Source organism: Peromyscus eremicus, chromosome 17, assembly GCF_949786415.1.
Source record: "Peromyscus eremicus chromosome 17, PerEre_H2_v1, whole genome shotgun sequence".
Lineage (NCBI taxonomy): Eukaryota > Metazoa > Chordata > Mammalia > Rodentia > Cricetidae > Peromyscus > Peromyscus eremicus.
Window position 1 is genome coordinate 32,183,021 of NC_081433.1, and position 26,558 is coordinate 32,209,578.

Sequence of the window (26,558 nt, forward strand, 5' to 3'; positions counted from 1 at the left end):
AATAGGAAGGTAATAAACTTTTTAAAGGCCAAGCTTTAATATTAGGATAGATATAATAATGAGAAAAGTGGGTTGACAGAAATAAACCTCTAAGAGAGTATTTGTATGTGAAAAATGTCATGGTATTTTAATATCCAAACCAAAGTTGTTGGTTTTTTTGTTTTGTTTTGAGCATACCAAATTATTTTCTTGGTTTGATATAGGTCAGATTAACTTTTGATTTTACTTTTTTAAAGGAGTGGGGTGGCCAACAGAAGAAGGCCAATAGATCATCAGAAAAGAATAAGAAAAAGTTTGGTGTAGCAAGTGATAAGAGGGTAACTAATGATATTTCTCCGGAGTCATCACCAGGAGTTGGAAGGCGAAGAACAAAGATTCCACATACGTTTCCACATAGTAGATATATGACTCAGATGTCTGTTCCAGAGCAGGCAGAATTAGAGAAACTGAAACAGCGGATAAACTTCAGTGATTTAGATCAGGTTTGTGAACTCTTTTCAAAATAAGTTATACCATGGAAAATACTTGAAATGGATTAAGTAATATGTCTTAAGAATAAAAGATTGGAAAGAATAAAAGTTTCTATATGTGTAGGGAGAATTTTAAATACTGATGATAGTATTGTCTTTGGAGAGAGGCAAAGTCGTAATTTTACATTTGCCAAAGGTATTTCTCTCTGGGCTATTACTATTCTAATAGCTAGCTTATGATACTTCATTATCAAAGTAGATATTGCTAACTGGATGAAATTGCTACTAAGTTTAGTACATTTATTGGATAAATATGAATGTGGTTGATTATCTAAAGTTTCGAATAAAACTGACTTACAATCACCAAAATAAAGTTTAGATCTAAAGTCAAGTAGAAATGATAATAAACTCTTGACTGGTCTTTTTACTAGTATTTTATTGTCGTATCTGAATCTTGCAGAGGTAAAGAGGTTTCCAAACATGCAGAAAAGTAGATTCCAAGTCTAGTAGAATAAGAGGGCAATCAAATTTTGATACTTTAGTAGAATTTTGTAGATCTGAAGCTTTTTAAAAATCTTTTTACAAAACCATGTCCTCATTATCTAATGTTGTAACTAAGAATGTTGGATTCTTATAAAATGTTTGAAAGATTAATGTTTTTGTGATTTGGTTTTCTTTTTGTATATAGAGAAGTATTGGAAGTGATTCTCAAGGTAGAGCAACAGCGGCTAACAACAAACGCCAGCTCAGTGAAAACCGAAAGCCCTTCAACTTTTTGCCTATGCAGATTAATACTAACAAGAGCAAGGATGCTACTCCAAGTCTTCCCAAAAGAGAAACGACTGCATCAGCACAGTGCAAAGAGCTGTTTGCTTCTGCTTTAAGCAATGACCTTTTGCAGAACTGTCAAGTCTCTGAAGAAGATGGGCGAGGCGAACCTGCAATGGAGAGCAGCCAGGTCATAAAATGGGATGGATTGTTTGGGTGGTGGTTTGCAGATGTACAGTGTAAACCTTAAGATCTTCCAAAAGTATTAGGCTATGCATGTAGGAAGTTCAGTTAGGTGGAATTAGGTTTTCCTCTAACCCTCTTCAGTAATGTACCATATATTTGAAATAGAATAATATTTTATTCCTTAAATGATTGGGAAATTATATATTTATGTTTGTTAAAGCTTCTCTAATTGCCAAATACTAAATTGCTAATTTTTAATAAAGTAGGGTTGGAATCAGTGTGATTAGGGTTTTTTTTCTTTTCTTTTTTCTTTTGTTTCTCTCTTTTTTTTTTTTTTCTTGAGACAGGGTTCCCTCTGTGTAGCCTTGGCTGTCCTGGACCTCACTCTGTAGACCAGGCTGGCCTCGAACTCAAAGAGATCCACTTGCCTCTGCCTCCTGAGTACTGAGATTAAAGGAGTGCGTCCACCACCACCCGGCAATTTTTTTTTTTTTAAGAATTTTATTCACATGTGGCTATTGGGGCTGAAAAGATGCTCAGTGGTTAAGGGCACATATTGCTCTTGTGGAAGACCCACGTTTGGTTCCCAGCATACACACTGGACACATTGGTTCACAACCCCTGAAACTCTGGCTCCAAGAAGATCCTGTACTCACATGCACCTGCCTACACACACATACCCAATTAAAAATAAAGTGGTGGTGCACACCTTTAATCCCAGCACTCAGGAGGCAGAGGCAGGTGAATCTCTGTGAGTTCAAGGCCAGCCTGGTCTACAAAGTGAGTTCCAGGAAAGGTGCAAAACTACACAGAGAAACCCTGTCTCGAAAAACCAAAATAATAATAATAATAATAATAATAATAATAATAATAATAAATAAAGTAAATCATGAAAAAAATAAAACAATGCTGATATTTTTGGAAAATACTTTCAAAAATTCTGCTTTAACATTTTATTTTTATAATGCTACCAATTATTTATAAAGAAATGTAAGCATTAGATAGAATATTTAGGGTCAGTGAGATGGTGCAGGCTCAAAGTGCTTGCTGTGAAAGCTTGGCAACCTGAACGTGATCCCTGAACCCATGTAGAGGTGGGAGGAGAGAACCAGTACCATAGACTTACCTTCTGCTCTCTACGTGTGTGCATACAGATATTATGTGCAGATGTGTGCCCCCCCCCCATGGAAAATATAAGTAATTTCTCAGCAGTTTGTTTTATAAATAAAAGTTTGGGGCCTGGAGAATTGGCTTAGTGGGACAACCTGCACTTTCTTGGGGCCGGGAGCCCTGACTGGGGTGGTGAGGGAATGAAGAAAGGACAGACACACGGAGAGTAAAGTAGGATGGGGGTTTCTGCTGCTGCTGAGACCTGCAACCTCAGTGTGTGTTTATTAGGTACAGCACAGAGAGCTGGGTGTTTACTAGTCTTGTTAATTAGTTGTTAACTAGATAGGAGGCCTCTGTAAGTGAGCAGGCTCAGGCTGTAACTATTGGGAGAAAGAAGCCACAGTTGCTAGTCTTTGTACACACTGATCAGTCGTTCATAAACACTCATTCTTTGGGCTCCTGGGGAGAGAGAGTGCCAGTGTTTCATGGGTCTGAGATGTTGGAGTTCTATGCATGGCTGTGCCATTCTGAACTGTCCATATTCACTTAGGACTTCACTAACTTGGGGCTTCATCTGCTGTCGACATCTGCAAGCCTGAGGATTTAATACCTGGAGCCCACATAAAATAGAACACTAACTCCATGGAAGTTGTCCTCTGACCTCCACACATACACCATGGGCACACAGACATAAAAAAGCAAACAGAATCTCTCTACAACAATAATAAATGAAATTTTAAAATAGATGCCATTTTCAGATAATATAAACTAAAATAATTTTGAGATTACTTTTAAATTGATGGTGATTGAAATTTATTGACCATTGTTTTAATTTTAAAAATCTGTTTGATTCAAATTTTCTTGCATGTATAAATTTATATGGTAAACCTAGATATATCTTTGATCCTCCTTCATTTGAAATACATATGTATGATGCTATTGCTATGCAATTAATTAGGCTTAGTTTTATAAGTTGTATACTGTCATCCTTATTTCTCTTTTTAATGTTTTCCCTGCAGATTGTTAGCAGGCTTGTTCAAATTCGTGACTATATTACTAAAGCTAGTTCTATGAGAGAAGATCTTGTAGAGAAAAATGAAAGATCTGCTAATGTTGAGCGCCTTACTCATCTAATAGAACACCTTAAAGAACAAGAAAAGTCATATATGAAATTTCTCCAGAAAATCCTTGTAAGTTTTGGACTTTTTAAGTGATGTATATGTTATTTTTTTTATAATATACAATGTACAAATATTGATGACATTCTGTTGCCACTCCAGAGGAGTTAACATATTTTCAAAAATCGTGCCATCCATTATAATATTTTTATTGCCCTTTTTAATAGTTGTATGATTTATACCACTAAAATATTTCAGGCTAGAGAAAATGAGGAGGAGGATGTTCGGACTATAGACTCAGCTGTGGGATCTGGTTCTGTAGCTGAGAGCACATCGCTAAACATAGATGTGCAGTCTGAGGCTTCAGATACCACGGTAAGCGGCCTTTTGGTAATTAAAGTGCTGGAAATGAAGATTTAAGGTTTTCCTCCATTTTTCAAGATGACGGTTTCTGGCATTCTTTAATAGAAAATATATTCTAGGAAAGAAACCCTCAAATTATTAACATTATATATAGTTTCTAAACATGGAAGTTTGAAAGCTATATTAGTAACATTAAAAGTAGTTTTAAAAGTTTGAATTGGAAATCTAGTTATTTCTGAATTTCAGTGTACAGAAATGTCTGTGTAGTCAGTTTTGCCTGGTACAGGTTTCCTAATTTTAAGAAGCATTGGCAAAGTTAGAATTCATTGTAGGTATAAGAGCTGTTAATATCACTAGAGATACTCAGGATTATTAAGCCTGTTAAGCTGGACAAGTTTCCACATTCATTTGCTGATGAGAACTCATTTTAAATGTGCTAAGATTTTTTTTATTTCTCATACCGTAGTGCTATAGCAAAGCTAGATGTATAAAAAGTTGAAATAAAGGCTAATAAATAAGACAGGATAATACTGACATTATTTACTCTCAGTGTAAAGGTTGTAAGATGGATTTAGTTCATAGAATGTAGTACATTTCAAAACTGATTTGCTTTTAAGCATTTTTATTTGAACAGATGTGCCTGTAATCATGCACTTGTCTGAAGTACAGGTGATATCCACTACATTATGGAAACACAGTATAGTCATGTACTTGGAACTGTTAAACACCTAGTGCTAGTACACCTTTTCTTTTGAAAGGATAAGCACCCAGGTCTTTGATTTTTGTAATATATTTCAAAATATCATTCAGCATTAGGAATTTGAGGGTTTATTTCCTTTTATTATTGCTCAGCAAAATTTACCTACTTCTTTTCTCCTCCCTATCCTTTCTGTTTAAACTTTTTTAAAATAGGAAACGTGAAATTTTTTTCTTTGTATTTAGGAAATGTTCAGGGGTCTTAATCCAAACAGTTGTTGAAAAATGGATTCTGCTGTGGGAAATTGTTTTTTGTTCATAGTGGTGCTGGGAATAATTTCTCCCTTACATACCAGCAGAAGCAGAAGGGTTGGGGCAGGCTGGTTAAAGGATTTTATTGGAGAGGTATGGGAAATGGTATAGTTGATTGTAATTTAGATTCTCAAATCCAAAGTGTTTACTGTGATGAGAATTTTCTTCATAATCTTGTTAAATCATGGCCTTTTGTAAATTATTATGCATCAGAATAAATGTTAAAATAGTGTTTTAGCAGTTTTGCATTCTTGGAACTTGTCACAGATGTAATGCTTGCTTGAATTTAATAAGCAACTGTTTATTTTACAGAAACTTAAAAGTATAATTAAATTTATTGCCTCTTGGGGGTGGATTTGGGTTAAATTTTTTAAAAAGTGGAATGAGACATTTTTGTATTTATTTACAAGGCTGGCTTATATGTTAAACAGGAGTTTGTGTTAAGAAATTAATATGCTACACTATTTAATAAAGGAGGCATCTTTTAGTCTGAGAATTCGGCCCTGCATTGAGGACAAACTAGGGAATTCAGCTTCACAAGAACAGGTTTCAGACATTGACGTTACTACAAGTCCAAAAGGGAAAGGTGACAGAGCTCCTCAGAATGACAGGGAACTGAGACCTAATAGGAAATGTAGCCGAAAACGTGGATTGCCCTCAAAGGTATACTTCACAATGTTAACTCGGGACGTCTTTAAATGAGCAGCTCTCATTTCTGCTTCTTCCTTGTTTGCTTCTTCTGTTAACTGCTGTTCCTCTGAACTCTATAATTTATTAACACCGTTAATAGACTGTAATTTGCTTTAGTAAAATGCTGTTGCTAAGTGTTTTTATTTCTTTAGTTTTTTTGCTTTAGAATATACCTCTGCATGGATAAAATATGGTAGCTGACTTTGATTTACAATTATAAAGGATTAGAATCATAATTTGTTCTTTTTGTTATTGAAGGTTCAGAGTATATAAAAACATTCTTAAACCTTGGCCAATGATTGTTTTTGTTTATAATACTAGTGTTTATGAATTAGAATGATACTTTAAATTTTTGTCTTATTATTATAGTAGTTCATTAGAGAAAAAGAAGATAGTACATGCTGTTAGGTTTTTCTGTCCTTAAAGGAAGAAATGCTTTTTTCGTGATTTTGGCTTGTATTTGTGTACCGTTTAAAACCTTTTCTTTTTCTCTTTCTCCCTCTCAGAAAAAAAGGTTTAGTTAGTTGATTTGCTCATTGATATTTTAATGTTTTGCTAGATATCCCATGATTTGTACAAAGACATTCAGGATAAGTGAAGAAAACTGTTTGTATAGCTCTTCCAATACATTCCAGTAAAATAGCATTTGTAAAAGCATGTGTATCCTTTTAGCGAGAGCAAAATACCATTTTAATATTTTAGGGTACATAAGAATAATTTTGTAAGTTTTATTTCTAGCTTGTTACCAATGATCAATCTTTCTTTTGTAGTTTATTTTCTTTCTTTGGTGTTTAAAATGACAAAACTTCAAATATTTTGGCAGTTTGTGCTTTTTCATTTTTTTTTGGGGGGGGAGTGTCTTTAATTACACAAAGCATTAGGCTAAGGGTACTCCCTTCTGAGCAGAAAAGTACTTGGTTATCTTTAGACTTAATAGCATTGAAGGGGAGAAGACAAATATGAGCTACAGCAGGTGTCCTTTAAAACTTATCGTCTTCTTTATACAGTTGACAGGCACTGTGGCACATTGGCCAAGTCTCCTTTTCCCCTGTGCTGTTACATTTACTTTAAAAAAAAGAAAAGAAAAGAAAAAAAGCCCTTCTGTTTCTAAGTCTCTTGGCAAGTATTCTTATAGATTAGAATTATTCTATCTTAAACTTGCTCAGGGATTTGTTACATTTCAACTATCCTTACTCTTTTTTTTTTTTTTTTTTAATTTTTATTTTGTGTGTGGATGCCTATGTTGGACCACATGCATGTGGAGGTCAAAGGACAACCTGTATGCTTTCCCGATACTCTGTGGGTCCTGAGGATTGACTCAGGCCATGAGATTTAATGCTTAGCAGTGTGACAGGCTCGAATCCACTGAGCCATCCTGCCAACCCTAGTCTTGATTCTTAAGGTCATCACAATGTAGTTTACTAGTACATAATTCACAAAATGACTGTAATTCAAATCTTAATTCCTACCACCTGACTTAAATTTTTCTCTGCTTACAGAATCTGTTACTCTCCATATCCCTTCTGCTTCCTTCCTCCTAGGAAACCTGTTGAAATGTATTGTGTTTGAAGAATAGAGGAAAAGGTTTGAGGTCTTATCGTAGATTTGGAGCTGAAAACAACCGTTGAGTTACAGATTGATATGAAATAATAGATATTCTAGCCATATTCATCTACAAAGGCTGATTCTAATTTTTTTGGTGTATTTTATAGACATAACATTTTGTATTATGTAACAAAGAAGCCCTTCATGTACACCCATGCTCAGGTACTTTCTCACCATTTTTTTGAGACAGCATCTCTCACTGGCCTATAACTGGACAGAGTAGGCTAGTGCAGTTGTCCAGTGAGTTCCAGGGATCTGCTCATCTCTACCTTCCAAGAGCTGGGTTTACATGTAGGGACTGCCAGGTCTAGCCTTTTTTAAAAAATACAGGTTCTTAGGATCCAACTCAAGTTCTTGTGCTTATAAGGCAAGCAATCACTTTGTTTCCCCTTCCTCTTTTTCTTTTTCTTTTTTTCTTTTTTTAAGACAGTCTTATTGTGTAGCCTTGACTAGGATGGAATACCTATGTAGACTACACTGGCCTTGAACTCACAGAGGTGTACCTGCCTCTTGCCTCTGCCTCTCAAATACTAAGAGTAAAGGTGTGCCACCATACCCATTTTCTCAACTTTTTTCATAGTTGATTATAAATACCAATCTGAAATGTAAATTATATGTATGTCAGTGTTACTAGCAGTAGTCAACTTCCACTAAACTTCCAATTTTATCTTAACTTTCTCTGAGTATTTAACTGTAGGCTATATGCTTTTTTGTTCTCTTATTTATTTTTTTCTTTTCTAAGTCACAGTGTAAAATGTTGTCTTGGTTACCCATTCTAGTTACAATATTGCTAGTTCTACTGGAGAGGAGGTAGATGGAAGAGGCTTTATGTAGCACTGGTGAAGGATGTCATCTAGAAGGAAACTTCTCAAACTGTCTGTGTCCCCTGTGGTTTCTCTAGAAATCACATGTGACCAGGGAATGTAGATCAGTGGTTTATTTTTACTTTCAAAAGAAATCATTGAATTGCTTTAGTAATTTTAGGGGAGAAATCATTTAAAATTTTATAATCCCAACAAAAATTTGTTAGTGTGGTAAATTTAAAACCAAATCAATACAGTAAAGGGAATATTTTATGTCAATGGATTAACATAACAGAACTTTCAAATATTTTGATGGTAAATCATTGATGAATACCATTACAATGTACATTTCATATATAATTGGGCTTAAATTTTATTGTTTGGGGGGCTGTATTTACATTTCTGTCTTGATTAGTTTTGTTCACTTGTGTTTTAAATTTTAATTTTATATATGCATGAGGTGTTTTTTGTTTTTGTTTTTGTTTGTTTTTTATACACACAAGGGGCCTTATGCATGGCTAAGCAAGAGCTTTATCATTAAGTCATACCAGCAGCCCACTTAGTCATTACTCTTTTTTAAATTTTTTTCTTTTAAAAGGTTGATTTATTTTATGTGTATAAGTGTTTAGACTGCGTGTGTGTGTGTGTGTGTGTGTGTGCATCCTCTGTATGTCTGATGCCCACAAAGATCAGAGAGGGTGTTAGATCCCTTGGAACTGGAATTAAGATGGTTGTGAGCCTCTATGTGAGTGCTGGGAACTGAACCTGGGTCCTCTGCAAGAGCTACAAGTGCATGTAACTGCTGAGCCATCTCTTCAATTCCGTTGGTAGTTTCTTCTAAGTTGTCCCTATTTAAATCTGTTATGTTGCACGTAGAGGGGATAAGTTCTTAGTGTATTGGGGAAGTTTGGAAGTATTTTCTTTGTGTTTTATACTCCAAACTCAGCTAAATAGACATACATTAAGAGTCAAAAAACTAATAAAGATATCTGATACAAAATAAAGTTTTCTGCTTTGTTATGTACTTGATGTGTTTCAGCTAGGCCCTTTTACATAAGATAATCGAGAAATGTATTTAGAAAATCTCAACCTTGGTTAGAAGTTGGTGTGTTCTCTCTTTCTGTCTCCCCCCCCCCTCTCTCTCTCACACACACACACACACACACACACACACTTGCTTTTGTTGTATATGTTCAAAATCATCTTCTAGAATGGGGTAGAAAGTTTGGTTACCTAGTTTTTTTAGAAAATGATCTTTTGGAGCATTAAGTCTGTATAACCTGTAATTGGCTCCCCTATTCTTTTGTTTGCAATATGTGCAGCTCCCTATGCCTTCATAGACTTTCAACTTTCTGTTTTATAAGTTTTTTTTTTTTTCTTTTATTTCCTTGTCGTAGATTTTTGCTTTGAAATTCCCTAATTCTTAATGTGGGACATATCTGTTTTCTAAGCCTTTAAAACTATCTAGAGTTGTGTATTCAATCAAAACTATTGTCTTTGCTGTACTTTGCCACTAGCAAATGAAACAGGACCATGGGTTTCAACAGTCAGAAATAAGTATTGTTGGTCTTATTTTCCAGGCCAGAGATCATCAACAGGAGCCCATGGAAGAGACAGAAAATTTGAAGAAACAACATGATTTATTAAAAAGAATGTTACAACAGCAGGAGCAGCTGCGAGCTCTTCAGGGACGACAAGCCGCCCTTCTAGCTTTGCAGCATAAAGCAGAGCAAGCTATAGCTGTGATGGACGATTCTGGTGTGTGACAGACAGTCTTAGAATGTTGTTTCTATAAGAAAGGCTCATTAACTGTGTATTGCAAAGTGAATGCTATTATTATATAATCAGATCTCGGTTGTTGACTAGTGTAGCAACCTGCAAGCAAGGCTTACTCTGTCCTGTGCTTTTCTCTGGTTATACAGAAAAGGTTGCAGGAACAGCTCCTGGCTATCATACTGTACCGTGCAGACAGACAGCTCGCTCTCCTTTTCATCAGAGAGTACCTTTAAGAGGTAAAAGAGACAGGCCTGTATGTAGTACTGTTTTTTCACCTCAGAGTGATAGGGCTCTTGATGCTTTTGTTTCCAGTTTGGGGGTTACTGTTTGTTTGTGCTTCTTTGATCTTACTCAGCTAAGATTGTTCTTTATTTGCCTTACAAGGAAGGTTTTAAAAAAATCTTAAGTCAGCCAGGTATGGTAGCATAATACCTGTAATCCCAGCACTCAGAAGGCTGAGGCAGGAAGATCAAGAATTCTTAGGGTCTGGGGAGATAGCTGAGTTGGTAAGTGCATATCCCACAAGCATGAGAACCTCAGTGTAGATCAACCACTTAAAAGCCAAGTGCAGTGATACACATCTGTGGCCCCAACACTAGAAGGGACAGAGATGGGAGGTCCCTGGGATTCAATAGTCTAGCCAGTTCATGAGCGTTGGCTTCAGTGAGTAATCTTGTCTCAAGAAGATGGAGCGTGACTACGGAAGATACCCAACATCCACCTCTTAGGTACACAGATGTGTACACAGACTCCCTCCCCCAGTACTTCATGGTGGGACTCTGTCTCGTAAAATAAGAAAGTGGAGAGGGCTGCAGGTTTGCATGGTTAAGTCTGCCCTGGGTTCAGTCTTTACCACCCAGAGAATATAAAAAAAAAGACAAGAAGAAGTCTAATAAGGTAGTAAATTAATAGAGCATATTTAGTAGTCAGTGTTAGTGGTTATTTCAGTGAGATACCCAGTTTTATATATGAGCTTTTAAACTGCTGTTATACTTTACTCAGTTTTTGTGAGACTCAGAAGTGTTCTTTTCCCCCCTTTCCTTCAGAGCTGTGTATTATTTAAGTGACAATTGAATTGTTTAATATTGAGTTTTTTTCAATTTTGTAGTTTTCTTACTGTCTTCAAACCTGTTTTAAGTTTACATTAGGATAAAAGTAAGATTGTTTCTTGTTAAAATTCAGTAAGGCTAAGGTTTCTTTTTAGCTATATTTTTAGCTGACAAATAACAATTGTGTATATATATTTTGGGGCACAAAGCGATAGCTATAATAACCTCTTAGGTTGGCTGAGTTGCTTTCTCGTCAGTTCTCCTAGTTGACTTGTCTTTGAGCACTGTAATCAGGCCGTTTTATCTTGCTGTGTTGGTGACAGAAGTTCCTAAGGGCTACTTACAGGTGTGTGAGGGCTCACCTAAGGATTATGGACATCTAACTCGGGGCTGCCCTCCTGCACAGCAGTCTCTCTCCTGCCCGCTGACGGCCTGAGAACCTCATGGAGCAGTGGGGCCCCCAAAGTTCCCAGTGGCCCTTCTATAGTCTTGAGTACTTGAAGCTGCATCATCTCACTGGATCACCGTTATTGTAGGCTACTGCTTAAGGCCTCATAGAGAAAGACGACAAACACAGTTTCTGGCTTGGTTAGGTTTATACGGAATTTTAATAGAAATCCATCGAATTTAGGTTAAAATATGCAAATAGTTTCTTTTACAAAAATACACTATCATGAATTGCAATAAAAGACTATAACTAGAAGATTGAATTTGAACTTTATGTACTTCTTCAACAAGAATTTTGGCTTAATAATTTTAAAACAGTTCTGCTACTGTCCTTAGGAAGTTTTGCTGAAGGAAACTGATGAAAGCAAGGGTTAGCATCTCATCTGTTCAGAAGCAGCACACCTGCCTTGGGGAGACGTGCTTTTCTTCCTGCCTGAGTCGTTCATTAGTTATCTCGATTGCAACTCTGGTGTTCTCCAAGGGAAGTTTAGACTAGAAAAGGGGTTCTCAGTCCTCACATGCTAGGGATTTGTTTTGTTTTGTTTTCCAGCAGAAAATGATGGTATTTTCTTTTCGATCTTTTTTTTTTTTTTTAAAGCAGTTTGTAGCCTGTGGCTTCTTATAAAATTGGAAAGTTAAAAGAGAGAATCAAGATGGGGTACTGGGTAGTAAAGCAGTAAGTGTTGTCAAAATTGTCTTCAGAAACATGCGTTAGGAGGGTGAGGGAGTTTTGTTGTTTTTAATGAAGATGATAAAATCTGCGGTCTTTTATTGTAATTGACATGCTTTTATGAAACACTGCCATTTTTTTTCATGTTGCTGCTTTTTACCCTTTAATGGCAGAAATGGGTAGACAAGACAAGAACTGTATTCCACAGAGCCATGCCAATTTTCAGTCTGTACTTTGTAGAAAAACTTGCCCATTTCTATAATATAGTTTTGGTTTTCTTGAAGAGGTGGAGATAGAGACCTGTCAGAGTCAGCTGGTTTTTTTGTTTGTTTGTTTGTTTGTTTTTTCAGGATCTAATTTGCACACTGTACCTTCTACCTAAAGAAACTAATGGAGTCATCCTAGCTCTGTCCTAACAAGTCACATTTATTAATTGGGAATACAGTCTGTTGAGATTAAAAAACACGAGTCACTTTCCTAGAGTTTAGTAGTTATCCCTTTATTTTTATGTCAGATATGAACTTCTACTATGTAATTAAAAGTTTTAAATTATGTTAGGTTGAGCTCCCTTTGATGCTTCTTTATATTGAATCTAGTATTTAATTTTGTTTTCAGTTGTTACAGAAACTACAGGAAGCTTATCTGGAGTCAGCATCACATCTGAACTAAATGAAGAACTGAATGACTTAATCCAGCGTTTCCATAATCAGCTTCGTGATTCTCAGGTAATTGGTTTATGTAGTTAAGTTTATGAATCACATTAATTAACCCAGTGGGTCTCAAACCTTAGCAAACATAGATATCACCTGGCTTGAGTTTTTAAAAGTGGATACACAAAGTCCCTCAACCTCCAAAATTATGATTCTTAAGATTTGATTAGGCCCATATGATCCCGTTGCTATTCTTGATACTCTCCTTTGAGAAACTCTAGGTTAGAGGAGAATGTACTATATTAAGATTTATTACTAATTTTTTTTTTATTTGTATCTGTGTACCTGAATGTATATATGTATCCTATGCATACAGAGACCAGAAGAGGGCGTCAGATCACCTAGAATTGGAGTTACAGGCAGTTATGAGCTGCCTAATGTGCATGCTAGGACAGAACCTGGGTCTTCTGCAAAAGCAGCGAGTGCTCTTAACCGATGAGCCATGTCTCCACACCCAGAAAAGCTACTTTTAATGTGCTGAGTAGTAAGGTTTCCCTTGTGTTGACTGTTAGATTAAACATTCTTTTTACCTCTTTTAAGCACTAGATGGTTATAACCTTTAAGACTTAAACTTAGGCCAGTTATAGTGGTGTGTGCTTTAATCCCAGCAGTGGGAGGCAAAGGTAGGTGGATCTCTGTGAATTCAAGATCAGCCTAGTCTACTTAGTGAGTTCCAGGACAGCCAGGGCTACCAAGACCCTGCCTCAAGAAAACAAAAAACCAAAAACAAACAAAGAGACGTAAAGTCTTTTTAAAGACTTAGTTTTAAGTCTGTGTCCTTGCATTATTTTATCTTATTGACAGTTGTTTTTTTTTTTTTTTTGGTTTTTCGAGACAGGGTTTCTCTGTGTAGCTTTGTGCCTTTCCTGGAACTCACTTGGTAGTCCAGGCTGGCCTCGAACTCACAGAGATCCGCCTGGCTCTGCCTCCCGAGTGCTGGGATTAAAGGCGTGCGCCACCACCGCCCGGCTTATTGACAGTTTTTTAAGAAAGGTTTTTAGGGAGGGGTAGTATTTTCCTTTGATTTGGTATTGAAGCAAGACAAGCTGACCTCAAATTTTTCTTCTTTATATGTTAGCCTCTTAAAGCACTAGGATTATAGGCTTGTGCTTCCATATCTACCAAGAGTAATTTTAGAATTAATAAGTATTTCAGTTTTATGAATTTTGTAAAGTAATGGTGCATGTGTGAATTTTTAGTGTGGGATTTGGATAAGAATTGGTGAACCATTGCCTTCACACTGGGAAAGCATGTGTGATTAAAGATGCGGTGACTCTTGTCTTGCCCACTAAGGAAATGAGTGTGGTCAGCCATTTTGGACAGTTATCTAGCAAAAATTAGTAAATTTTTGTGATGAACCCTGTCATACCCTACGTAAGGAAGTTCTCAAATACTACAGGAGATAGGGATAAAATTGTTAATGGAAGCATTGTGTTAATAGCAAATAGGAAACAAAATAAATGTCAACATACTGTAAAATGCAACTTTTAATTGCCTTCATCTTAAATGATCTTTTCCTTTTTGCTTTTTCTTTTTTAAACTAAGCCTCCCACTGTTCCAGACAACAGAAGACAGGCAGAAAGCCTTTCATTAACTAGAGAGATTTCTCAGAGCAGAAATCCCTCAGTTTCTGAACATTTACCTGATGAGAAAGTCCAGCTTTTTAGCAAAATGAGAGTACTACAGGAAAAGAAACAGAAAATGGACAAATTACTTGGAGAACTCCATACCCTTCGAGACCAGCATCTGAACAATTCATCATGTGAGTAAATCTGATTCAGCAGTGTTATGTAAAGGGCATGTAAGTATATATGCTGGCACAGTGCAGTTACTTAGTAACTATTTGATAAGTTAATAAATAGAGTTCCACAAAAAGGTAATTTTTGAGGAAGAAACTTGAATGTGAAAAGGTTTTAATAAGCCAATATGTAGTAAGAGCCAAATAGATGTTAAGTCTATTCATTAAAAAAAATGAAATTGGTATAATTCATATCTAGTCTGTAGTCTTTATTATTTTACTAAAGATTTTTCTCAATCCTAGTCCCTGTCCCTCGGTAATAGGAGCCCAAGTGCAGGAAATTGAAATCTCCTGGGTAACTCCAGCTGGCCATTATTATTGTAACATTTCAGTTTTTGTCTGAATAAGCAATGATAGTGGATAAGAACACCATTTTTAGAATCCCGTTCTTAGGCTGCAAAGATGACTCAGTAGCTAAAAGCACTAACGGCTTTTGCAGAGAACCCAGGTTTGGTTCCCAGGACCCACATTAGGCAGCTCACAACTGCCTGTCACTCCAGTGCCAGGGGATTCAATGCTATCTGGTTTTTATGGGTACCTGCATGTGTGTGATGCACATAAATTCATGCAGATACATACATACCTAAAATAGAAATAAATAAGTTATTCAAAATAACAGAATCAGATGTTCTCTTTTATTATTTTTTGTGTTTTAAGAAAGGATTTGACAGTGGAGCTCAGGCTTACTTCAAGTTCACAACATTCCTGCCTCGGTCTCCCCAAGGGCTGGGATTCTAAGTTTGCATTGCCACATCCAGCTTGGAAGAGCTGTTCTTTATTCTTCACATATATCTTGGTTTTCTGCCACTTTCAAAGACACGTTACTATTCTGCCCTGAAACACGCATTTCCACCTCTTGATCTCAGCTACCTTCCTCTTCCTGTAGAGGATAATATCACTTACTACCTTTTCTGAACAGAGGAAGACAACTAAGGAAAACAAACTTGGAAAGGTGTGTTTATGGCTTTGTGTCAGTTTTATATGCCAAGAAAGTCCTACTTTGCCAACTGACAGCTGACGGAAAGGCTCCTCCTCCTCCTAGAAAAGAGTGTAAGAGCAGTAGTTAAAGGGAGACTGGGTAAAGAAAGAAGAGTGGAAAAAGAGACCAGTGGGAACTAGCCATGATAATTGTGGCATTAAAATGAGAAGGAAACAATGATAGTCACATTGAGAAAAAGGTGAATGACAGTAGTTTTGAAGTAGTAGGAGGGAGACAAATACATAGTCTTTACTCATTACTTGCTAGGATTCTATACATTATACATAGTGACCCTGCTTAACCTAACCCAAGACAAGTTTATCCTATCGTTCTTTTGGTGGCTTTTCTAGCATATAGCATTGTAATTCTTTTCAATTTCTGTCTTATTTTCTCCCTTTCTTCTATTTTAACCCAGTGGCTGTAATGCAAAAGTGCTAGATTGTTTAGAAGGAAGAAGTAAAAATATTTTTCCTTGTGTATTTTGAAGTGTTTAGTTGTGAACTATGTTAATAAGTAGCCTATGTACTTATTAATGTATATGCTTTCAGGATTTAAATCTGCAGATTTTAAGATACTAGTGAATTTTATTTTCTATTTGTTTATAAGTATCCAAACTGTAAATATATGCTGCTTCATAGATGTTTCTTTAAGGTAATGGTGTATCTTTTCTCTCTCTCTTTTAGTCGTGCCTTCAGCTTCTCTCCAAAGAAGTGGGGATAAGAGAAGTCCAGCGGCAGCTCTCTCTGCTCCTGCAGGCTTTGCACCGGTTGTCAATGGAGAGGCCAATAGCCTTACGCCATCTGTTCCTTGTCCTGCCACTTCTCTAGTTTCTCAGAACGAGAGTGAAAATGAAGCTCTCCTAAATCCAGCTGAAAAACTACAGTAAAATCCTTTATACAATCATTCTTCACATCTATTAAATAATTAGAATTAAATAAGGAGGATTTTCTTTTTTGGTTTTTCCGAGACAAGGTTTCTCTATTTGGCTTTGGAGCCTATCCTGAAACTCACTCTGTAAACCAGGCTGAACTCGAACTCACAGAGATCTGCCTGCCTCTGCCTCCCGAGTACTGGAATTAAAGGCGTGTGCCACCACCGCATGGCTGAGGATTTTCTTAAACTGTTAAAAATTTGTAAGAAACTGAAGTTAATAAGATAAACGTTCTTAAGATATATGAAGAAAGAAGGAGGGGATGTAATATATATCAGTTTTATCAGTTGGCTAAAAGAATAAGACATCGTGTAGGTAGTTTCTGTAAACTGCTATTAGTTGATTATTTTTCAGAGAAAGGGTTAGAAACAGCAAGAACTGTCTATAAAATGTTTTAATATTCAAATACTAAGAACCAGGCTGTAGACTCATAGTCCTGAAATGATGTTATACAAGACTGTGTCAGTGTGAGCAGAACACTTAGAAAGCCTCTGCTGCTTCCCCTGCAAACCAGGCATGATGTGTAAGACATTTCAGTCCGTGCTTTAGGGTTTTGAGTGATTGTCTGCTTTGCACAAGGTCTCACTATATAGCCAGCCTTTACTGGCTTGGAACTCACTGTGTAGACCAGGCTGGCCTTGTACTTACAGAGATGTGCCTTTTGAGTGTTAGAATGAAAGACATGTGCCAACATGTTCAGCTGAAACAGTATTTTTTTTAAAATTGACAGATGCCCTGAATACTTAATTTGATCTAAATTTGTGTGTGTGTTTTCCTGTGTATGTGCCAACTGCTATTAAGTGAAAATAATGTGCTTTTTTTCCTTCTAAAATGGTATTACATTTTTTTTAATCAGGAAGTTAAGTGAAGTTCAGAAGAGATTGAATGAATTGAGAGAATTAGTTCATTATTATGAACAAACATCAGATATGATGACAGATGCTGTAAATGAAAATACAAAAGATGAAGAAACTGAGGAGTCAGAATATGATTCTGAGCATGAAAATTCTGAACCTGTTACTAACATTAGGTGACAACATTTAAGTTTCTTTTTCCCAATGTATTCATCTGAACATGATGCTTTGTGGGGGCTGAGATGGAGTAACACATCAGTGAAGTATTCATTGTTAGCTTCTTATTAGGCTTTTTCCTATAAGTTAACTGTTAGTGTACTTATCATCCTTGCCCTATAAAGAAAAAGAAGGAAATAATGAAGGCAATAATTTAGTAAAATTGCTGTTTGTTACTGAATGCAAGTAAATTTAAGTATAAAATTTAGCATTTTCTTTTCCTACCACTATACTTTAGGTATATTTTGAGTTTTCAGATGCTTTTCTTCATAAACTTCTAAGTTTGTGGAAAAATTAATGAAAAGCAGGAGTCCGTTATTAAGAAATTGAGCTTAAATGGTTTAGATAGTGCTGTTCTTGGGTTGAAACTAGCTTTATAGCTCTAAATAGGTAGATTTTAAAAAAATTTCGTTTCTTGTTGTTTTAAATAACTTGGCTTTAATTTCTTTCAGAAATCCACCGGTAGCTTCTACTTGGAATGAAGTGAATAGTAACAGTAATACACAGTGTGTTTCTAACAATAGAGACGGGCGATCAGTTAATTCTAACTGTGAAATTAACAACAGATCTGCTGCCAACATCAGAGCTCTAAACATGCCTCCATTAGGTATGGTTTCCTGTATTCACAGACATCTTACCATATTACTCTTGTGAAGTAGATTATCTTTGATTTGTCTTCTTAATGTTTTAAAATCAATTACTTGAATGATACTTGTTTTAACAGACTGTCGATACAATAGAGAAGGAGAACAGAGGTTACATGTAGCACGGGGTGAAGATGATGAGGAGGAAGAAGTAGAAGAGGAAGGAGCCAGTGGCGCTTCTTTATCTAGTCATAGGAGCAGTCTGGTTGATGAGGCGCCAGAAGATGAAGAATTTGAACAGAAGATTAGTAGACTCATGGCTGCGAAAGAGAAACTTAAACAGCTCCAAGATCTCGTTGCTATGGTGCAGGTAAGTTACTTGTTAAAATAGTGTAGTCATATAATATGCAAGTTTTGTGTGTGTTTGATAATTATGTTGGTATAACTCCTTTCCTTCCATTTCTTATATTGAACTGAGGCCCCTTACATACTAAGCAAAGCATGTTGCCACTGAGTTACATCCTCAGCCCTGTATTTGTGTCTTAGATGTTACTATTAAAGGTTTAGTAGCTTACATGCTATATATCAGATACTGGCAAACTCTTCCTGGTAAAGTTTAGAAATTGAGCCTGACATGATGGTGCACATCCATAGTCCTACCACTTGGAAGGTGGAGGCAGGAAGATTAGGAGGAGTTCAAGGATATCCTTGACTATATCTAAGTTGGAGGCCTGCTTTGGGCACAAGAGACTGTTTTGGAAAAAAATGGGAGAGGGGTTAAGGTAGGTAAATTGTCTTTATAAAGCATATAACACCCTTTACAACTTATTAGTGTGAATGCAGCCATCTGTATATAAAAACCCAGGAGCGTGGCTGTGTACCAGTATAGTTTGATATACAACCCCACATAATTGTTTTTGGTTTTGCTGATGATATTGGCCTCATATAATAGATCCCATAGCATCATCATAAGGTAATTATTAAGCAGATTGAAAAAAATGTTAATTGCCCAATGTTACATAATTATGATGGCCAGAATTTAGATTGTCTATAGCAGAGCCTGAGATCTTTACTTACTTGGTGTAAAAAAAAAAAAAAAAAAAAAAAAAGAAAATCCAAATGTTAGCATGTTAGTGGAGTTCAACTATTCCTTGCAGTCTGAGACTTTTGTTCATTGGTCTCTGACAGGTGTTTTTTGGTTTTTTGAAACAGGGTTTCTCTGTGTAGCTTTGCGCCTTTCCTGGAACTCACTTGGTATCCCAGGCTGGCCTTGAACTCACACAGATCCGCCTGGCTCTGCCTCCCGAGTGCTGGGATTAAAGGCATGTGCCACCACTGCCCTCAACTATTAATATATGTTTTCTAAAATAATTTATACATATGCACATGTAATTATGTAATTATTAACACTTCTTTATTATTTAATGTCCAAAGATCTACTGATTTTTTTTGCAATTTCCTGTGGTAGGTATACTTTTTCTAGAGTAACAAAAACGGTTTAACTTGTCAAATTATTCCTTTGCTTCTTTTTTCTTTGTTGTTTCTTTCAAGTGTTTTGTTAGACCATTGTCATGTATTACTATACCTTTTAATTTTATGGAAAATTTCTAATTGCTCTCCAGAATTAGTTAATTGATATTCTAAGCAAAGTGAGTCCATGTCCCCATACCTTTGATTACATTTTTATTATATTGGTATACGATAACTTGTTTACACATTAATAGTATTGGCTTTTTCTCAGTTTTCTCTCTGAGAACAAAAGCTGTTGAAGAAACGAAAGTGCATAAACATGTACAAACATACAAGGAAACTATGCATGTAAAATGTGCATAACTTACAAGGAAACACCTTTTGAGATATATATGTATGTGATTTATTTTGGTCATATATTTGAAGAGTATCAGGAAGAGCATCTAAGCAAATGACGTTGGTTGCAAATGTATAATGAAATCAATAGAAAGAATGGACATCTTTCTGAATTTCTACTTTACTTTTTTAACTTATATACATGACTATTACCTTTTGAAATGCACGAGACAGCTTCTGAAACAAGTAGTAGTAATATGTTAGGCTTATTACTGAGTGTTCTTACATAGTTGTAAGAACTCATTTGCTAATTGTTGTTATTTATTACTTTCCCATTATTTCTTTAAGACAGTGGTTCTCATTGTGGGTCATGACCCCTTTAACAGGGGTCACACATCAGATAGCCTGCATATCAGATATTTATATTACGATTCATAGCAAGTAGCAAACTTACAGTTATGAAGTAACAATGAAAATAATTGTATGGTTGGAGGTCACCACAACAGGAAGAACTGTATTAAAGGGTCATAGTGTTAGGACAATACGATTGAGAACGCCTTTAAGATCACAAAATAGTACATAGAAAGACTGAAGTATGAGAAATGAGCTTTGTTTTGAATTATTTCTCATACTGTATTTTTCCATGTACTATTTTATGAAAATATTTCATATACAGCTTCTTCATTTCTTAAGTTACAACACAGTTCTTGCCAGTCTCCTCTTCATATGCTCCCTGGGCTAGGTTAGTCTTTTGATTGATACAAAGACTAGACTAAAATCACCATCTCAAAGTTCATAGTTCTATAATTAATAAGAATCAGGTCTGGCCGGGCGGTGGTGGCGCATGCCTTTAATCCCAGCACTCGGGAGGCAGAGCCAGGCGGATCTCTGTGAGTTCGAGGCCAGCCTGGGCTACCAAGTGAGTCCCAGGAAAGGCGCAAAGCTACACAGAGAAACCTTGTCTCGAAAAACCAAAAAAAAAAAAGAAAAAAAAAGAATCAGGTCTAACTCATTATGATTTTATTAGAGTATTGTGTCCAAAAGTTAAAAATTCAGATGTAATCTTTAGAAAAAGCATGGATTATAAATAAGTTAAATATTTTCAAGAACGTGCACAAGCTCATTTCAACTTCTACCAATCATCGCATTAGTTCAACAGAAGAAACAAATCTACTGTTAGTAAGATAAAAACTTTGGTTGTTCAAGTGATCACTATAGATTTTAGATAGGATATTCTTTTTAAAAAAGGGGGGGAAGGGGTCTCATCCTGTATCTCGGGCTGGCCAGAAGTTCACTATGTATAACCCAAGCTGGTCTTTAACTCAGGAGATCCTCTTGATTTGTTAGCCTCTTGAGTACTGGAATACGGGACTGAGCCACCTTGTCTGTCTCATTATCGTTTGTATCATTAGTATTAGTACTTGTTAGGGAAATTAAAGGTAAAATTGAGTAAATGGGGGAAATTTTTAAGCAGATAATGGACAGGGATTATTTGCAATAATATAAACGTTGCATTTTAAAATTTAACATTGTTTCCTGCTCCATAGTATTTTTCTTAGCTTCTTTATATTTGACATAAAGCTATTCTTTGATAACTCATTATCTCAACAAAATAATAAATGGCAAGTTAATTTGTAAAGGTATCTTAGTACATAACACTGTAATGAAATATCTGAGGTTCATTAACTTTTTAAAGAAAAAAAACTTATTTAGTTTACAGTTTTGGAGGTGTTAAGGGTCCACATTCTGGCTAAGTGTTGTAAGACCATGCAAGACAGTATGTGGCGAAAGGTAGGCGTTTTAGGGCCTTAGGCATATAAGGTGATCAATCCCCAGCACTACAAATAGAAATTTTTATGTTTAGCACTCAATTTCTTATCATTAATAGAGGATACACTTCAGTTTTCTGTAAAAATTATTTATATCCTCTACTGTATTAATTGCTTTATGTTTCATAGTCTAGTCAATTATGTAAAGTATAAAATTGATAATATCTTTGGATTTCTAGATAGTTTTATATAATTGTGCTGTTTTAGGATGATGATGCAACTCAAGTGGGTGTCTCTGCCAATACATCAAATTTGGGTGATTTCTATGCAGCAGAAGAAGATACGAAACAAAATTCCAATAATGCAAGAGAAAATTCTAATAAAACACAAAAAGATACTGGAGTAAATGAAAAAACAAGGTATGGTAAGCTTTTGGCATTCATAATAAAAATTCAGAGCCAGTTATTTTGCTAATCCTTACTGTGTTGTATTTTGCTTAGTATAATTATTTTATTGAAGTTCACAAATCTGTCAATTTAATTATAGAGAGAAATTTTATGAGGCTAAACTACAGCAGCAGCAGAGAGAGCTAAAACAGTTGCAGGAGGAAAGGAAGAAACTGATTGAAATTCAAGAGAAAATTCAAGCTGTGCAGAAGGCATGCCCCGACCTTCAGGTAATTACAGAATGTATTTCTGTCAGTGTGTCTGAAAATGGTTTAAAACCTAATGTCATTTTAGAGTAGTCTGTCGTCTTCACTGCTTCCTAGATGGCAGGCTATGTTTGCTAATGTTCTGATTGCTGAAATGAACGAACTAATAATGAAATGGATTTGGGTTTTCTTTTTACTTTGAAAGTACTACATGGGAATCAAATGATTGCTTCTATTTTTGTATTGGCCTAGTTAACAATTTTTCATGACTTGAAAATTTATAACTATTATCACATTAAGATATTCTGGCTACCTTTAGCAGTTACAGATCAGCATTTCATTTTTATTGATCTAGGATTACACAATAAAGCTTTTAAATCATCATGCATTATCTAAATAAAATAATTATGTATAGCTTTAGTTTTAAATTTATATGCTTTTGTTTATTATATAGTATGCTGAGATGGATCAGAGAATAAGATAACTTTGCCCATGGTCAGTTACATTTGATGTAAAGTTGATATGGAATAATACTCTTTTTTGAGATCTTCCTAAAAAATATATTAATTAGCTTAATTCGTGTGTGTGCGCGCGCGCACATGCACAAGCTTGTGTGGAAACCAGAGGTTGATGTCAGGTGGCTTCTTTTACATTTCATTCTATAAATAGTCTCTCTCACTCAACTGGGAGTTTACTGATTGAAGTGCACGCATAGCCAGTGAGCCCTTGGGATCCTCTTGTTTCTGCCTCCCAGAACTGGGACTACAGGCCCATGTGCTATGCCTGGCTTTCTGTGTGAGGCCTGGAGAGCTGAATGCAGGGCCTTGTGCTTGCACACCAAGCACATGACCCACTTGAACCATCTCCTCAGTCTAGGTAACTTTACTCTGGAGTTGAATTTTTGAAGAAAGAGAAAAACATCAAATTATGTTTCTAATACAACTTTTTTCTAAGTTTTTTTTTTAATTTATTTATTTTTACTTGCATTGGTATTGGTATTTTGCCTGCATGTATATCTGTGTAAGGGTGTTAGATCTTGGAGTTACAGACAGTTGTGAGCTGCCATGTGGGAACTGGGACTTGAACCCAGGACCTCTATAAGAACAGTCAGAGCTCTTAACCACTGGGCCATCTCTCCAGCCCATTTTTCTAAGTTTTTACTTTTTGCGGTTTTTCTAATCTTTTTGTCCTTTATCCCCAATATAAATAATGTCCAGAGGCCTATGTGCCAAGGTTGGGTTGAGTGTAAATCCCCTGCCCCAATATTTCAATATTTGATTCCTATTGTTTTTACTGTTCCTGATTGTTGCTTCTCATCACCTTTAGCCTGTTACCATCTTTGTTTTTTTCTGTCGTCTTTGGATTATGGTGGCAATTTTAATCTCAATAACAAATTAAATATGGCACTAAAGGTCTAGAGAAGTAAAATAACTACTTTATAAAATAAATTCAATTATTTTAGTACTTTATAGTAGTGTTTGTTTTATATATATTCATATATGTTTGTATGCATATGTTTTGTTTTTTATTCATTTAGCTGTCAGCCACTAGTATAGGTAGTGGTCCTACCAAAAAGTATCTACCAGCTATTACTTCAACTCCTACTGTTAATGAAAATGAGACCAGCACAAGCAAATCTGTTATTGAACCTGAAGATTCCTCAGTAGTAGATAATGAGGTATGGTACAGTGTACTTACTGCGTGTTGCTCCTGAGTTGAATCCTAACTCCTGAATCTGTAAAATAGTTTTTTTATGGGGAGGATGGGGAAAGAGGTATGCTAGAGATGGGACTTTGGGGCCTTTGACCTACTGGATGGGTCATATATATGAAGTGTATTTTCTGTGTCTTTTGTTTCTTTTAGTTGGGGAATAAATCCCCCCCCCAAACTATATTGATATTGTTTCAAAACAGTTGCATTCTTTATTAGCAAATATGAGGAGCAGTTATAGCAAATACTAATCATTTCAGTTAGAAGGGCCTATTCTTTGGTGTTTCATTTATATTTGATTTGCAGAAAAATAATAGCTTTTTCCAAATAGTTCATGAAGTATATTGAATATTTCTTGTTTTCATGAACGGTTGATCACTGCCTTTTTCTTATCCCTAAAATACTCTTCAGCCCTTATAAGCATCTTTAAAAGATTTCAACTTTAGTATTTTTAATTGTGTGTGAGTTGTGGGGGAGATATATACAAGTGAGTGTAGGTGCCAATGGAGGTCAGAGGTGTCAACTATCCCTGAGAGCTAGAGTGATGGGCAGTTGTGGGTTACCGGATATGGGTGTTGGAACTAAACTCGGATCCTGTGCAAGAGCGGCACACACTCCTAACCACTGAGCGATTTCTCTAGTTCCATTTATGGATATCTTAGAATGAAAATAAAAACATTGAAAATAGAGTATTGTTGTACTGACAATATCATTAAGACTTTTATTCTTTAAGGCTTTAGCAAATCCAAGTATTTACTTGACTCTGATCTTCAAAATAACAGTTGTGGTCAGATATGCGAAGACATGAAATGTTAAGGGAAGAGCTACGACAGAGAAGGAAGCAACTTGAAGCTCTAATGGCTGAACACCAGAGGAGGCAAGGTCTAGCTGAGACTTCTTCTCCAGTGGCTATATCGTTGAGAAGTGATGGATCTGAGAACCTGTGTACTCCTCAGCAAAGTAGAACAGAAAAGTAAGAAAGTTGTTTAAAATGTCTTTTTAAATATCGTTTACCCAGATTAAAAGCAAGGCAGACTCATTTTCCTGCACAGCACAGCACAAGTCAGCTGTTTCACTGAAACAAGTATTTTTCAGTATGTGGCTAAGTATAACTCAATCCAGCCAGCCATTTTCTGTTCTATAGCTTTTCTTTCTATTTCAGTTACTATGATATTTGATCACATGGTGATGATACAGATCTGTTTTGGTTTTTTTTTTTTTTTTGGTTTTTCAAGACAGGGTTTCACTGTGTTTGACTGTTTCACTGTGTTTTACTGTGTAGACTGTTTTGACTGTTCTAGAACTTGCTCTGTAGACCAGGCTGTCCTCGAATTCACAGAGATCTGCCTGCTTCTGCTTCCCGAGTTTGAGTGCTGAGATTAAAAGCGCGCACTCTGACCTCTTGGTGATACAGACCATCTTTAAAACTTACTTTCTTTGCAAAGTTTTATACTTATAAAATGAAAAAATATATGATGTTTTGTGGTACTTTTTGTCAGACTAGACTGATACATTGTTTTGTGACAGAGTCTCATGTAACAAAGACTGGCCTTGACCTCCATATGGAGCTCAGGATAACCTTGAACTTGCTCCTACCTCTACCTCCTCAGTGCTGAGATTATAGGCAGGTTCCATCATGCCCAGTTGAAATACTTTTTATCTTAAATTGTGTATTTATCATTTGTAAGGTTCCTGAGGATAATCCTAAAGCCTTTCTATGTAAAACATTAAACTTTTAGAAATAAGTTTGAAGGTTCCGTATTTGGAATATTTTTAAAAGAATTAGTTATTTGTAAGATAAGTTAATTCATTGTATAGCAGTATTTAATCTAAAAATTTGAAACCCAGATATGTTGCAGTCTTATCTTTTCATATCTTCAGATGGCATTTCCAGAATATTACATGTGCTCTCTTCCTCTTAGGAGTTTTCATACTGTGGAATCTCAATGTGCATTTTACTGAATAAACTATGTGATATTCTGTTCTGTTCTGGCCAGAGTCCAGAGCATTTCTGCTTTCACAGAGTTCTTCAGATATTTTTGATGAGCATCTGGTTTCAGAATCTGGTGTAGAGTCTCGCTTCTTAACCTGTGGGTTATGACCCCTCCTATGGGTTCATGTGACTGAATGCAACTGAATGGAGGCAGGGCTTGCAAAAAAAATTTAGTTATTTCAAACATACAAAATATATTCAGAATTAATTTATTACTAATATATTCAGCCAAAAGTATATCCAGAATTAAATGCAAAGTGAATCCAAGGTGTTCCAGTATTGACAACCTGTGTTGCAGCATGTGACTTAACTATAGCCTTGGTGCTAAGAAACATACATGTGCACTTTGTACTGCCTGCAAGGCCACCCTGCCGTATTGATAAAGGCTGTCTGAAACATTTGTGTGTTATGAATTGCTGTGTTTTACTGCACATACAAAGTCTTCTGCTTTTACGAAGTTTAGTTGTGAAAACGTTTGTTTTCCTATCATGCC

The 26,558-nt window shown here is 35.9% G+C and overlaps 1 protein-coding gene across 16 annotated transcripts in view; it reads left to right on the forward strand.

Moving 5' to 3' along the window:
- Nucleotides 1-26,558, forward strand: part of Pcm1 (pericentriolar material 1) — a 99,131-nt gene that overhangs the window by 20,647 nt on the left and 51,926 nt on the right. For 6 of the 16 annotated variants that reach the window (XM_059244357.1, XM_059244353.1, XM_059244355.1 and 3 more), the window contains exons 3-19: nt 237-482; nt 1,159-1,428; nt 3,554-3,724; nt 3,911-4,027; nt 5,498-5,686; nt 9,702-9,879; nt 10,044-10,133; nt 12,679-12,788; nt 14,319-14,535; nt 16,234-16,432; nt 17,338-17,511; nt 18,004-18,158; nt 18,276-18,505; nt 21,978-22,129; nt 22,257-22,386; nt 23,900-24,040; nt 24,855-25,045. In XM_059244357.1, the coding sequence (XP_059100340.1) occupies nt 237-482; nt 1,159-1,428; nt 3,554-3,724; nt 3,911-4,027; nt 5,498-5,686; nt 9,702-9,879; nt 10,044-10,133; nt 12,679-12,788; nt 14,319-14,535; nt 16,234-16,432; nt 17,338-17,511; nt 18,004-18,158; nt 18,276-18,505; nt 21,978-22,129; nt 22,257-22,386; nt 23,900-24,040; nt 24,855-25,045 (2,960 nt within the window). The remainder of the gene's footprint in view (nt 1-236; nt 483-1,158; nt 1,429-3,553; nt 3,725-3,910; nt 4,028-5,497; nt 5,687-9,701; nt 9,880-10,043; nt 10,134-12,678; nt 12,789-14,318; nt 14,536-16,233; nt 16,433-17,337; nt 17,512-18,003; nt 18,159-18,275; nt 18,506-21,977; nt 22,130-22,256; nt 22,387-23,899; nt 24,041-24,854; nt 25,046-26,558) is intronic. The other 10 variants (XM_059244363.1, XM_059244364.1, XM_059244369.1 and 7 more) reach the window with 6 other exon arrangements.